The sequence below is a fragment of the Limulus polyphemus genome, unplaced genomic scaffold (genome assembly GCF_000517525.1).
Source record: "Limulus polyphemus unplaced genomic scaffold, Limulus_polyphemus-2.1.2 Scaffold417, whole genome shotgun sequence".
NCBI classification, from domain to species: domain Eukaryota; kingdom Metazoa; phylum Arthropoda; class Merostomata; order Xiphosura; family Limulidae; genus Limulus; species Limulus polyphemus.
The window spans coordinates 44,330-60,608 of NW_013666027.1; the positions used below are offsets into that span (position 1 = coordinate 44,330).

Genomic DNA, 16,279 nt, shown 5'->3' on the forward strand with positions numbered 1-16,279 from the left:
TGTTGAAAAAGTTGAACTGGAAATCTAAAGGTATGATTAAACACATTTTCTTTTCTCCTAGTGTCATTTTCTATTTTCTAGTAAGTTACTATTACTTGAGTTTTACATAATTATACAAATGAGTAATTAAAATTATACAATTGTGAAATTTTCTCTAGCATATAAATGACACTTTTTTTTTTAAAGAAAACCAGCTCGAATCTGTTTATAATGAAAAAAATGACTACTTTGATAAAATGGGTAAGTTTTCCAAAATTTGAACAAATAATATACACGAAGGCAATTTTAGAGAGAAGCGACATTATAACTTAACATACTTTTTATACAATTTCACATTTAAGAAATATAAGCTTTAATATTAAAGTATGCTTATGGATGTAACTGAGAATCACCATTTATGGTGTATTCTATTTAAGTGGAATGAATGGCAACTTGTATATTTGCCATAATTTTTTTACTGAAACAAAGTAAAATCAGATCAGTCATTGTAATATTTTATTTAATACACATAATCAGGATGAAAATGTGTTCTGCTACAATAGAGGTTTACATAAAATGTAGAATGTACAAATAAAAAAGTTCTGAGCAGTTCCTACTTAGCAACATTTAGAGATCTTGATGTATGCTGTAAAGGTAGATTTCAAAAAACACAAAAATACTCATGTGAAACAGTTAACAGACCACACCTTATATGTCTAGGAATACCAGTTTAAAACATGCATTTTTTTTTTACTTTTGCTATATTACAACGAGTTGTTAGTTCCCCGTTTTTTTTTCAGGACTGATGATTTGATACACACAGTGTTCCCTCACTCTCTTATAAATTTTATTTTTTTTTCAAAAAATGGGTTTCTTTATCAAGAAGTTACATAGTTCACCTGTAGAAGGAAGAACACTTCAAATAAATTAAACAGAAAGAAGCTTTTTTTATTTATTTTTTTAAATAAGTAATGCGTTTTTTTTCATATAATGAATTGAAAGTTTTCTGGAACAAAGCCCTTCAATTACAAAAGCTTCCCAGTTTTTATCAATATTAAAAGCAACAATAAGTATTAAATTTTGATATTGTAAGTGACATAAAAGTTTGAAAGTTTATCAACATTTTCTCAAGTGCTCGATAAGGACTGAAATTTGGTTGAGCCATTTCAAATCACACTAGTTTTCTTTCTTAGGATGTATAACATAATGAATTTCACTGACTTTGTTAAAGGCACAATCTGAAATTAAGTTTTGATGGATGGATTAAAAAAAAAAAGATGAAAAGGCTTAAATACAGGTGATTGTTAAACATTAAGTATAAAATAATTAATCTAAAGTGTAAAATAATACTTCCTGTACATATAACAACTCAGAAAACACAATCAACTAGTAACTTCTCAACAAAGCAGTGAACAAAGTATTTTTATCAGAATGAAAAATAAACTGACTGATCTTCAAATATCTCTTAGATATAATAAAGTAACTTAATTATAAACTGAAGTTTTCAAAATGGTATGTATAATTTGCAATAAAACATTCAGGTACCAGTGAGTAAAACAACTTACAATGATAAATCAAAACTGCACCTTTTCTGTAACTTAATTCAATATTCGACATAATTATTTACCATTAGTCAGTCAAGAATCCGAGTTCACATCCATATGGTGTGAAAAAATTTGACTCAAGCCTGTGATTGCATAACATTTTGACAGAAACTCCTTGCACTTTCCATAAAAGTAACAGAAGCATGAATAAGTACATTTTTTATAATAACATGATCATAAGTTCTCTGCAAAATCATGAAATACTGACCCTCTTAACTCTGTGTTGAAAGCTTCACCATAAAAATTATTTTTTCTTACAAATTCTCAACTTTACTAGGCACAAAGAATAAAAATAACTTTATACATGTAATTATTTATAAAAAAAAAACATGTCGTACATACACAAAATGTGATAATGATATGTAAAACATGGTACTGTAGGCTGCTGTGTACACTTTAAATTCTTGGAACATTCAACAATCAGTTTTATAATATTGAAGTAAACATCACATTGTGAATGCATAACTTTTATCAAGACCATGCAATAGATTCTTAGCCTGGATTCTTTTCCTTTCTCAAGTTATGTACAAAAAAAAAAAACGTGACCACATCCTTTGGTAAATATACAATAAAAACAAATCCAGTTTCAACACCATGTTACAACAACGATAAACAATATCAAGGGATTATTTCTTTTTACAGTAGTTCCATTCTTTGGTTTCTATATAGTTGGTTGTAGACCAATGGCAGGGGTGTTTTTCTCTATTCCCCTTGCAACAAGTGTAGCTCTACAATGCTAAGAATGTCTGAGACTCGTTTTTCCTAACTAATAATCAAATTTAACACAAAGACTAGCAAAATGTATACAAAAAACATAATTTAGAAAGCACACTTTGTTACACCTTGTTAAGTTTCTGCTGTTGTAGATATCTTTTAAGGTTAAACAAAGAAAGTGTTTTTTTCTTCCAAATTACACTGCTGATACTTGAGTTTCATCATCATCTACAAATATAAAAAATATAGTTTTGTTACTATGATAATGAAATTGAAGTTAAAGTATTAAGACCATTTATTTGGTTAATAATTCTTTTATGATTTAAAGATACATACTTCTTTTTTTTTAGATTGAAGGTTTTGTTTTTAATTATGCACAAAGCTACACAAGGGCTATCTGTGCTCTGCCCACCACAGGTTTCTAACGTTGTAAGTCCACAGACATACCGCTGTGCCACTGGGGGGCTAGATTGAAGGTTATAGAAGTCTTTTCTCCCAGTATACTAGCAAATTCACAAAATATTACAAACAAAACGAATAAAATAATGGTTTATTAAACTTTATTTTCTGTACATTATTATAATAGTTTTCCATAATGTAGTTTATTTCTAATAAAGAATTATTTAGAATTCTTTTTTTAATCTATAAAATAAAAATTATAAAAAATCATTATCATTTTTAAGAGGTATGTAGAAATTCAGGAATTTTCTTGTCCAAAATATAAATTTTCTTTGCTTGAAATCTTCAAAACCTAGTTCTAAATTACAGTTTAAAAAAAGCATATCTGATACTTTCCTGGCACAATTAGATATTTTTGTGTGTATTGTTTCTAGTCAACATTTCTACTAAAAACTATTTTTCACTATTCTCTTTTTACCTATGATGTCAAGTGGGGAAAGTTAGGTGTATGGTTAGGAAATAAAAGACTGAAAACTAAAAGTAATGGAGCTCTTAAAAGTTTACAGTAAGTTAAAATACAAGAATTGACAAACAAACCACTTTTTTATTGAAGTAGGCCTAACAAACTACAGATGACTGTTTGTGAAATAGTTTCACGTTTTTTATAATTTAAGTTTAAAAAAATGATATAAGATTTATACAAGATTCCTTCACCTAGTTGAAATGATCCAGAAAAACTTGTTAAATCACTTTGCAGTCATTCGTAGAAGAGTAAAATCAACATGTGCTGGATTTCCAATGTGAAGACTACTGAGAATTATTACATAACACAAAATAGGAAATTAATAAGAGATCTGCATATTTACTTGATAGCAACTAAATAGACCTTTTGACTATAGTGTCATTGTGAGTGACAGTTGTAACATTCATATCACAAAAATGTTTGTATAAAATACTGTAGGGAAAAAGCATGATCATAAAGGTGAAAATGTACCATTTTGCTAAAGATACTAATATGCTGTAATAAAAATAATTTTTTTAACTGAAACAAATTGTACAATAATGCTTACCATCTTCTGGATCTGTGCTATCTGCATTGTAATAACCCACAGATGCCATACCATCATGACTGTGCGCTCGGATTAAATGACCCATGTGATGCTCATATGACATTTGTTTAGAGGAAAGATGATAATCTGAAGGTCTTCGTCCACGGACCAGAGAGTAATGTGGAGTACCTTGTGGAACAAGGGATGGAGGCATGAGGCCTGAAGATGGAACACCTATTCAAGATAAAATAACATATTATAATATTTTTATGCTATCCTAATCACTGAATAAGTAGAAGTATAAACAAATTTGAGGCTTAACTCTATGTCAATCAAATTTGAAATAACGTTTTACACATAGAAAAAGAACAATTGAAATTCGAACTGAAATAATGCATTTTAGGCATTTAAAGCTATTCAAACTTATTATAATTTAGTAATAAACATTTCAGGGATTTGAATATTGAAATAATACTAAATGTTAACATCTTTATACATTTTCTTTGACTAATCACCATGTTCTTTACCTTAAACAGTGTGCTGAATTTCTAAAAATGTGATAATCAAAAAAATCATAAAATTTTGCTCTTCCATAGCTAATAGAAAATACATATTTATTCAGGTAATTTTTCTAGATTTCCATGCTGGTATTCCGATGTAGTTAGCATCATCCTTGAAACTTGAATCTGGGAACATCATAGACTTGTAGTGATCCTCTAATTTTTACAAGTGGTTTTTCATAGGGCTTATACTGTCTTGTGCCTGTTTTCACATCATGCCCTCCTATCTGAATTATCTGTACTACTGTCTCTAATTTTGAACTGATAGACTAAAGGGAAGGCAGCTAGTCAGCATCACTCACTACCAACTCTTGGGTTACTCTAATCAAATAGTGGGATTTAACAGTCACTCTTTACCTTAGTTTCCTTGATAATTTTCAATGGATATCCTTTTGAGTTACATCCCCATTGATGCATTTAATGCATCTGAAACATTTTTCATTTTGCACGTAAAAGGTGACATAGGATAATCTTCTGATGCATTTGTTTTTTATTCTTTAAAACATAAAATAGCACAGAAAGAAAAGTACTCAGCACATAGTGAAAGGAAGGGCAAAAAATTATGAAAAACTCAATAATGACAAAACTTACTGACAGTTTATCTTCCCAGCATGGATGCTATAATCCATAGCTATTGTTCTAATACATCTTTTAGTACTGTAAAACATTTTTTGGATGGTATATGCTCTACATTTCTTACTGGTCTTGGCCTGGTTAATCCACATGTTTAGGGTTAAAAATTCCCTACAATTCAATAATGCTTTTATAAGGAGTTTTTCTATTTACCAGTGTGTGAAATGGGTGGAAGAACTGGAACACCATGAGGAATGTATGTAGTATTTGTTCTTATCTGACTGGCAGGTGGACAGTGGGATACTGCAGAAAGAGAAACAAAACACTTCAGCTTCCACACATACAAAAATACACACACAAATCTATTATAATAATAATGAGTTTTTATCTGTCCTGAACATGCACCTTACTATCTAAATGCTTATGCATGCACATTTTATTTCAATGAATGTAAATAAAAGGTAGATATAAATATACTTTAGTAGACATTTTGATAGTATTAAATATAGTAAAGTTTAGCCTTAACTAAACTAAACCAAAAAACATACACAAATTACAGTGATCATTATCAATTATAAGCCATACTTAGTAAAGGCTTAACTAATGTTAGTCCTAAGACAAGTGGACTTGTAGATTTCAGTGTCTGCAATAATAATTCTTTTGTATTATTCTGTAAGTCCTGTATTTAAAGAATTACTATCACAAATGTTTTATGGGTCTCTGCTAGTGTGTGCGTATATATATATATTCATATATATATATACACGCACACATGAAACCCCAAAAAGCTGGGTTCAAAAAATAATTCTAAAGAGCATGCACCAACAGTTCTTATTTGTTAAAGTTCAGTTTTTAGTTTTCATCTCACTTGGGAATGTATATTTTAGTATATTAAAACTGTTAATCTCAAAAGTGTAAAATTCTAAAGATGCCAAAAAATATGAGGAAATACTACAATAATACTTGTAGAAATTTCAATTCATCAATTGTAACTGGCATATTAAATTTTCAAGTATTTCCGTTATCCAATGAACTATATAATTCTGTTGAATAAAGCTTTAAGTTAGAACACTATATACATTAATTAAATATGCAATCAACATATACACGATAATTATATTTATGCCCAGAAGTGGTTAATTACTGCATGATAATTTATATTACTACATTTTTTTGAATCTTAAACATTGTTAGATAATAAAAAATATGATCATATAATAATAACGAAAATATTTCCACTATAAATCCTTAGCTCCAATGCTTCTGAAAATTGGTTCCATCTTGAGAAAAAAAAAAAGATCTCAAAAGATCATAATGAACGAAAGAGAATTGTTTCTGTGTGCTTTTCATGGATTTATACTCCAAAAATTCAGTATTTATCTCAATGAAGCTAAAACCTGAAATACCATAAGAAAAGTTAATCAACTTTATATCAAAAACTTGATGAACAGCACAATGCAACTTTACTTACTGCAACTAAAGTGTCGTACTTTTGGAGGAGAGTTTCTTGACCCAGCTGAGCTAATACTATGACTGTCAAAACTAAAAGAATTATGAACGGAAGTCAAATCATAACTATGATGAAAGGGGTAGCTTCCTCCATTACCACTGTCTGTGAATGTGTCTGATCCTATGAGGAAAGAAATGTAGCTTTAGTTCAACTTCATCTTTTCAGACATACTGGATATAAAAGAGAACTGTCAATTTTCATTAGAAATTTTTATGTTAGTTAATCTGCATATAACATTTTCTAACTACAGAAATTATTTTAGTATCTTATTAAACAATAAACTTTAAATTAACTCAAAAACACCACCTTTAGAAAAATTTCTAACTATTCATTATTTAATAAAATACATCATGTCTATTAATAGAGTAAAATGAAAATAATGGTAGCTTAAAAGTATAAGTTATTATAATTTGCAGCTACTTTATATTATTTAACCATAAATTTTTGTTTTTAGCAAAAGGAAAACTGACATTTTATTAAAATTCTTTAATAGGACTAAGATATGTTTACTATTTTCAGTCAGAGAAGTCTTGAATTATAATAATTCATTATGCTTGTAGCAATTTAAGATAATAAAATATCAAAACTTTTTTAAAGCAGAAGTCCTATTAGACAAATTAAGAGAAATGCAGCACACATGAATCATGAAATACAGCATAATATTATTATTTTAAATAGACACATTTGAAGTTCATGCTTGTTGACAAACTTATGATGAGTAAGCAGTCTGAAACATTGTTGACATTAAACCAATAAACAGTTTACTGTTTGTTTGCTTGTTTTTGTATATTTGTGCAAAGTTACTCAAAACTATCTGATGTTAGGAAAACACCTAGGTTAAAAAAAATCAAAGTTTCAAAGGAATGTTGTAGATGCGACTCATTTCTGTTGTGCAATATGACATGAAACATGAAGTTGGAAAGTTTGTTTAACAAAAATTCTTAAGGGAAAATACATTGGGTATTGATAAAGTGAAATAAGGATCTTTAAGTTGTAGTATATGGAAATGTTTTTCAGAATACATGAAATGTTTGAGTTTGATGTAGTAAGTAATAAAAAGAGGAATCATGTTTGACTGTCTAGTATTACTCTGTTTAAAGATGGTTTTTGTGTTAAGTGTTGTAAGCTCTGTCAATTTTGGTAACTTTATAATCTCTTTATAACATGGTTTGTTTGAGATTTGTTTGTTCTGAAATTTGTGTTAGTCATCTCTAATTCTAAACTGATAGCACAGAAAGAAGGCAGTTAGTTAACAGCACCCACTGCCAACTCTTGTCTGATCAAATAGTTTGATTTGACCATCATCCTTATAATGCACTCATGGCCCCAAATTTCAGAGCACAATTTCTTTTTTTTCAAGTAATGGGATGTAATTGATGGACCCATCAGTAAATAGCTTATGATCAGACTTTGTCCGAGATGAACCACAAGCATGCTTGAAGTCCTATACTGTCAGATTATATTCAGGCTTGATCACATGATGAATCATGAATAATATTCTCATGGGTGGGAAACAGCATTCTCACAAAAAGAAAAGTGTGCCCACAGTGAAACGCTGAATATTTTATTACAATGCATTATTAACAAAAGGACTTCAGAAGAGCCTAGAAAAACTTTAGGTGAAGCAATAAAGTGTGGTTTCTTTATACATATTGTAAGTTACATAAAGCACATCACATAGTACCATCTAGAAAAACAAAAGTTATAAATTTATATGAATAATCTCCTGTTGTCTCAGTGAAGCAGTCTGTTTCTGACAGCAGGTTAGAGGAAAGTTAGAAAGAGCTGTAAATTTCTGGGTGTAAAAAAAAGAAAAGAAACAGAGATGGAACCCATCCATAACTTTGGTGAATATCAGTTTGGATTAATGATACTGTTTCATTCTACTATACTAAGGGAGAAACTTTCTTTGGAAAGTTCGAGAAAGAGTTATACTTTAAAGAACATAAAGTGGTAGAAAAAAGTCTGTTTTTTCTCTTCTTCAAAGATGTTTGAACCTATGACAAATTCAAAGAATGTGAAACAATTCAAGTGTAGGTTTGAGTATAATTTAGACAAATCAGAGCTAGTACCTGAAGTTTGAGATTTCCGTAATGGAAGGTGATTCAAACTAGTCACACTAGAACTTTCTGCTGACAAGTCTACTGGAAGAACAGAGTTGTGGGTATCACTATGAGAACGACCATGCCCATGGCCATTGTCTTGGTGTCGTCGAATTGCATTTGGGGAGGGTGCTGGGGAAGATGAGTGGGAGTGTCTAGTAGGTTGGTGAGGGCGAAGCTTAGAGTGATCAGATAGAGCTAACATTTTTTTAACAGCCTGAGGTGAATCAGTTCCTGAAAAATAAAACTGCTGATGAAATATAATAAACTAAACTAATATGTTAGTTTAAGAATAAAATATGCATGCACGTACTGAATAAGACAAATTATAACTGCTAATCACCCCTGAGACTACAAAAAGTAGACATTTTAGATGTCAAAAGAAAAAGTAATAAACGAAATAGTTTCATAATAAAAACAAATATACTGGAATCAAGTAATATATTTATAGGTGCTCTTAGTAACAAAAAAATAATAACAGTTATAATCATTACTTTAAAAAAAGCTCATTATTTGAAACTATTATTTAAATGAACACATGCATTCTTTTAATGAGAGGATCACCAAAGTATTACAAACCAAACTCTGTATTAGTGAAAATGCTCAGATTCAGTTTTTAGCACAAAGAACAACTGGTTGTTTTAATTTTAATGTGCTGATAAGAATACAACACTAATTTACCAAATTTTCGTCCTGAGTTAACTGATTTCTTTCCCTCTGATGCACTGCTGTTACTGCTGGCTGTAGACAAGGTAGGTGAAGGATGACGTTTCCTAGGTGGTATACTAGAAGCACCTGGTAGATGCCACAAGAAGAAATTTTTTTAAAATAATTATTTTAATTAAGAAATATGTAGCAAAAAAAATATTCCACACTGCTTGAAAGAGCAAACTTCTTTAACATGGAGGAAACATTAAACATCAAATTAATGAAAAAATCAAATCATGTACTCCTAACAATCTAAAAGATTAATAGAAAATAATTCCAAAAGCTTGAAATATAAACATCACTTTTCAATGCATTTGTGAAGAATAACACTAAAACTTAATTATATCTTTATATTTTAGATTATCACATTTCTACAAAAAGTTATAATATACAATCTATACAGATTTATCTTCCATAGTTGCTACACTGGTTTAACTTATGTTTAAGTCTCCAAAGAGTAAACACACCTGCTCCTGTTGTTGGTTCACATTCCAGTGACATGCTTCGTAGCTGATTTTCATCTGTGATCACTTTCAAATTAGCCAAATATGTTTTCACCCTTCTTACCATCTGTGCCTAAGAAAGTACTTGTATCATTTAAGTACCTCTATATATCTCACTTTAAATGTAAGTTGGAAGAGGTCCTGAATTAAACATCTATAGTAAATTACAGATATTTTGAAATTATTACACATTTACCACTTTATATCATGTAGTGACATGAAAACAATACTTTGCATGTCACAAATTTAAATGTTTTTAATTATGTCCAATTCTCTCTCTCACAAAATGTTCCCCCATTTTCTTTCTCATTTAAAGCAAACTACATTTAAAATTTAACAAAATATCTATTTATAACTACAGTTTACATTTTCCAAAAAGTGAGTAATTTAAACATGCAATTTACATATATCATGTAGCATTTCTAGCAAAGTGTAAAAAAAAAATCAAACATTTTTTTGTTGATATGTGTGAATTGAGAACACGCATTTGCCATTTTTCCTGCAAATTTTAAGGACTGCCTCTGGAATCTCACTTTTTATTTACTATGAAAGATGTATATAATAGATAGTTGAATTCTTGCTGTTGTGTTGAAATATAATTTTTTTCTCAAACACTCTTAGAGCCTTCTTTACTCCAGGATGGGAAATATTCTTATAAATCACACTAAATTAAATCATTTCTATCTGCCATTTTACTAGCACAATCTGTCCTTATGACTACTTGCTAACAAGGCCAGAGCTCTACCACTGATCTATCCAACAGTTGCAAAAATACCCAGAAAATGAAGTTTCAACATTTACACTAATCTATAAAGCTTAAAAATTTTATAACAAATTTCATGCATGTTTAATTTAAATGTCACCATTTAAAAAACACTAAAACTGACCTTCCTCTGCTCTTTTATTTCTAATAAGCAGACACTTACTTCTTCAAACATTTTCTTTGGATGAGTTTGAACATTGCTTTTCTTTCTTCTCCTTAGAGTGGCAGCATTAGATGTTGCAAAACTATTTAAAGATGCCATAGCATGAGATGAGTTAGCTCCACCCAGCTCCAGCATGTTAAACAAGTTCTACACATAAAGAAGTGTATAAAAAAATTAATGATGTTGATTAAATTGTTTCACTTCTAGTTATATATGTTACTAGTATATGATATCAGTTTTGCTTAACCTATCGTGTTGTAAAATCAGTTTCACTTAAAGCAATATTTGGATATTAAAGATAAAACTAGTTTAAAATGTATAAAACATAGTTCTAATTTATGTTAAAGCTGTGTAAGAGCAATTAATATTTTATATGAAATTATAAAAACAAATTTGCCATTAACGAACAGGCCTGTATGGAAAGGGTTAAATCTCGTGAGCACAGTGACTTGGGAAAGTGGAGAATGTTAATGCAAAGAAACTGAATAACCATTTCTGGTGTTTATTTGAAAAACACCAATTTTGTTTTCTTTGCAATAGGAATATTTTATTGATGTTTATCAGTTAAAACCAAAAATTGGAAGCCCTACTTATATTTACCAGTAGCTACAAGTTACTCTAAATGAAACTGATTTTACTACCAGTGATAACATGACAGTTAAAATTAGGCTAATTTTACATCTGTAATCACATTTTGAGTTATTACTCCCATAAGAAAAATTAGTGTGCTTAGAATATAGAGTATGTAGTACACTCATTACAGTATTAAAAGCAAAAACTCTGAAAAACACCAATTTTAAGGTATCTACATAAAACTAAAAATGGAAACATTGAAAAACACTGATTTTAAGATACCTAAATAAAACAGCTAAAAATAAACACTGATTTAAAAAATAAAAAAACATCAAAACAGAAGTCCTAAATATAAATAACAGATCATTATTAGAAACACAATACTAGTTCTTGCAGTAATGTTGATTTAAACTTTGTTACAATTAGCTCAAATAAAGAAATTAAATTATATAATTTATTCTTTTATTAAATGAATTTCCATGAATTATAGCAACAATAAAATCTTTAATATTTTTAAAATTTTACACCCTTTTTTTTTCATAAGGAATGCCATATTACCAAAATGTTCTGCAATCCACTATGTACTTATTTGCAATGGTTACAGTTAAAAATGATACTAATGAAAAAATCAACAAATATATTGACAAAAGTTCTTTTTTAAGCTGTTAAAAAAATATCAATGAATAAATATACTGTTACAACAGCAGGAAGTCATGCGATGCTGGGAGCATGCGTGCTGGAGTTTCTAGAAGGATCATGAATTTTCCTGGCAACTCTAGTTTGTTCCAGGCACCCTCTTTTTTAGTATATAAGCCCGGCAAATAAAGCCAGTGAAAAAGATAGAATTGCAGAGATAGGCAGATAGATTGAAGATAGAGATAATTGAGTCAAGCGAACAGTAGGCACCATAATTAAAGTGTGTGAAACACTGTGATTTATAGCTTGTGTTATAAAGGTTGTTAAGTTTAAAGTGACTGTGGAAATTAAGTGTATTACAAAGTTTGTAATGAGAAACAATAAACTAGTTTTAATTAAGAAAGGACTTGTATCGCTGAAGTTTCTCAGAAATAATTTTTACGGGAAATTATCAAACGAGCAGATATGTAACAATACTAACAAACAACATATATACTTTTATAAATAGAGTTGTACTTCATTACTTACATAAGGAGCTGAACACATGTTCATGAGCTGACGCACTTCCTTAGCCACCATCCGTAACTTTTCAAAATTGACCTAAAATTTTCAAAGTATTAGAGCTATCAAAATGAATGTACTGTATTTTTAACACAAATTATCATTGTACATGCCTAAAATAAGTTTCAATGAGAAATTTAGTACATGGTTTTGAGCTCTCTCTTTGTTTTGCATATTATTCTTATTGTTTTATGAGGGCTGATCAGAAAGAAACAGGATTTTTCTCATATTCTGGATGCCATTAAATTTTAGTCAAGAATGAACTGTGTTAACAAGCAGGTCAGTAACTCTTCATTTCTAGTAACACCATGCATTATACGTTTCCACAACAGGTTGATTACAACATAATTACAGAGAAGTAACTGTGAAACACATTAGCCTGGGACTGAACGATCGAGCATATTCTCTGCTGGAAAGGTTTTGACATTTGAGATGCTATTTGGTGCATTCTAGTGAATTTTAGCCACCATCCTTAAGTACTGTATAAATGAAAAAACTACCTATATACATAGCAATTTCTTTTCCATTTGTTTTACACTTCATCAGATGAAGTGAAGTATGGGGGTTAATTTTACTATACAGTCCAGATATACAAACACAGGTCAAACTTCCAGTAACAAAGGTTCACAACATATTTACAAGCTATGGGCTTGTATCTTCAGCAGATGGTCTTTTCAAACATATGTCTAAAGTTAAAAAATGCTTCAGTCATATTAAACAGAAATAACACAATATTTACCTAAAAACTTGAATTTCATATTCAGTTTGATTCCACTGGCAGTAAGAATAAATTATATATATATATATTATACAAGTTACAAAAACAATATTTGAACAGAAAAAGTAAAAATTATTTATTCATAATAAATCCGTAGCTATAGATAACTGGCTCTCTCTTGCTGAATACACAATAAAACATTTCAGTGAACTTTGTAATCACATCCTGATACTCTGGCTCACAATTTTGAATTGTATAGACTTCAGTAATTTCTAATGTGAAACCGATATCACAAACAATTGCTAAAACCTCATGATTTTCATAACATACCTATGGACAGAGTCCTATATATGCTTGTGTAGTAACTTCTTACCATTGCTTTTTTACTTCAAAATACTTTTACACAGTATGCATCATGCCATACCACACTGATTAACTTTCTTAGCTATTTTGCAAACAGTCACATAAGATCATCTACTTCACTAAGGCATTCCTAACTCTATTTTTCTTCTCCTTTATATTGGAACCTGTCTCCAACACTTACATTTTTTACTAATTTCAGTCTGTGTCATCATCAAATTCAACCTGGCTGATGCACTGAATATGTAATCATTCCCCATATAATTTATGGTAGTTCAATATATTATACAGTTTTCATAACATCTATTACAAATATGAGTTTGTCTGGAAGTTTTAAAAAAAAAATTACAAAAAGAAACATTTCATCTTGAAAATTTCTCACAGAGGGGGAATTCTGCCAGTACACAGAAAGTTAATAGCCATGCACTCAAGGATAATCTGTACAGACAATACTTCTAGAATATGATACTTTTAAATAGGCTAGAAGCAACTGAATTCATCACACCATGTTATCATTTTACCAAATTCCTATTATAATGCTTACTGAATAAAGGAGGAAATACACCATAATTAATGGAAATTATGTTGAGAAATAATGCTTAATAAACAACTGTAACATAAATAGAATTAATCATAATCATTTTGAGTGTATGCAATTTGAAAAAATATTTTTAAATCTCTTTGTAAGACACGAGTATGGTTCTAGCTAAAGACGTTTAAAAATATCTTCAAAACCATTGGTGTGCATTTGTTGGTTGTAATCTGATATAGCTAGCCTAAAAGAAAAAGAAAATCTGTTTCTTTCTGATCAACTCCTTGTGTTGTGCATCAGTTTCAAGACAAACATTTTGTGAAATATACCTCCCATAAAAAAACATTGAATTTTTAAAAGAATGTTATCAAATTTTACTAAAATTGTTTTCTCTGGTGTTGACATTAGTTATAAGAGAATTAAGCATGTTTTTCTCCTCAGCTACTTGGAAAACATCCTGAAACATACAAGTGAAATCAAGGCAAATAATTAAAATGTGATATTTATTTATCACTGAAAAATTAGCAATCTGATGCATTCACTTACCAAACCTTCCACTTTTGTATCATTACCCAAGTGGATAAATGTAAGATCCTTCCTAACAATTGGGTAGAATGGTATCTGAGAATAAAGAACATTTATAATCAATGATGCAAAATTTCACCTTTTTTTTTTCTAATTAAAAGAAACAAGAGGGTCACTACATTTTACAAACCTTTTATTTTGGTAAGTGACTAATGTTATATCATATAACTAAAATAAAGATGTTACGATCTCTGTAAGAATTGCATTTCAGGATCATTATGAGGTCTGTGTCATTATTTTCAAACATTACCTGTTTCATAACCTTCCATATTAGGTACAGAAATTTTTGGTTGTATTTAGAAGGTATAGCTTAGTTCAATTGTGTATAAACACTGTATGTTGATGCAACTAATAGAGATGAATAAAAAGTAGTGCATCCGATACTAATTGCACAATAAAATGTTACCTAATTCATTACTACAAAAAAGCTTTAACATCTACAAACATTTCACTAGATCTTTCAAAAACAAATTACAATATTAGGTATTTACTATACTACATGCAAACAAGATTGTTCAGGTTTTGAGCATGAATAAATGATATGCCAAACAAATTAACTCACATTAGACATGAGAGTTTTACAGAATGACTAACTGAGGCAGCAATATTTTAATAGTTTCAAGACATATGCTAAATTAAGAATCCATTTTATACTCATCAATCATACTTTTTTGAAAACTTATGTTTTTGAATAATAAATTTTGCTCCACATACCATAGGAGGATGTGCAAGTTCACTGTTAACTAGAGTTCGATATTTACACATGTTTCGAGATGGGTCCATGAAATCATTCAGGTCCTATAAAAAACAATTTCTGATTACAGCAATGAACATGCCATAACCCTGAATTCAAATGGATCAATTAAACTCAAAATTTTAAAAAACTTAAGTTTCAAATAATATCTCATTCAATGCTATAACTATTGTAGTTATGAATAAAAACCCTATAACCCGAGCGGTTTTCTTCATGGGCAAACTATTGTAGTTATGTAGGGGTGATTGCATATAGATAGGTAGAGGTAAATGCAGCTTGTTTTGTTCATTACATTAAGACATATTGCATAACAACTAGTGCTATTATAATAATATATCTGTATACTGCATAATATTATAAGTTAGTGATATTTCAAAATACTTATTTTAATGTTCATAGCTACAGAACTACTATTCTCACCTTAAACATCTTTGAATATTTAGATGGTAGTTTATCCCAACTAGATCTTAGCCTTAACACTGTTCCATGGTTAAGTCCACCGAGAATTGCAAACATGGAATTCAAGTTTTTACATTCTTTACATTGTCCTGTGGAATACAAGTAAAAAATGTGTTGTTAACGTCTTACTATAATGGAGTAGCAAGTATATGTATCTATGTTTGTAGCCAAAATAATAAATATAATGTGGTGCCATCTATTGAATGACACCACAAACACAAATCCATAAAAAAAATTTACATTTTGGGTATTCAAGATTCAGACAATTAGAAAAATAAGTACAGTATGTGCAAGAACAATTTCTTCATTACACAACTTTATATAAAAGTATTCTCCTCACAGCAAGAACATGACTTTCACTAGAATTGTACATGATGGTTTGATTATATCTTTACTGATGTAATTTGTAAATATAGTACTAAAAAAATGGAGTTCTTAAAAACCTGTTATTTTTTCAATAATGGGTACCACTTT

At 29.5% G+C, this 16,279-nt stretch overlaps 1 protein-coding gene across 1 annotated transcript in view; it reads right to left on the minus strand.

Moving 5' to 3' along the window:
• Window positions 1-478: 478 nt before the first annotated feature.
• The window catches only part of LOC106458108 (rap guanine nucleotide exchange factor 2-like), a 27,107-nt gene continuing 11,306 nt past the window's right edge, over window positions 479-16,279 (minus strand). Inside the window, exons 15-26 of the mRNA XM_013917565.2 lie at window positions 15,767-15,894; window positions 15,307-15,390; window positions 14,554-14,628; window positions 12,365-12,436; window positions 10,628-10,774; window positions 9,666-9,774; window positions 9,172-9,285; window positions 8,461-8,724; window positions 6,350-6,508; window positions 5,092-5,181; window positions 3,767-3,979; window positions 479-2,525 (exon numbers count right to left, since the gene is read on the minus strand). Coding sequence (XP_013773019.1) covers window positions 2,494-2,525; window positions 3,767-3,979; window positions 5,092-5,181; window positions 6,350-6,508; window positions 8,461-8,724; window positions 9,172-9,285; window positions 9,666-9,774; window positions 10,628-10,774; window positions 12,365-12,436; window positions 14,554-14,628; window positions 15,307-15,390; window positions 15,767-15,894 — 1,487 coding nt within the window. The 3' untranslated portion in view covers window positions 479-2,493. The remainder of the gene's footprint in view (window positions 2,526-3,766; window positions 3,980-5,091; window positions 5,182-6,349; window positions 6,509-8,460; window positions 8,725-9,171; window positions 9,286-9,665; window positions 9,775-10,627; window positions 10,775-12,364; window positions 12,437-14,553; window positions 14,629-15,306; window positions 15,391-15,766; window positions 15,895-16,279) is intronic.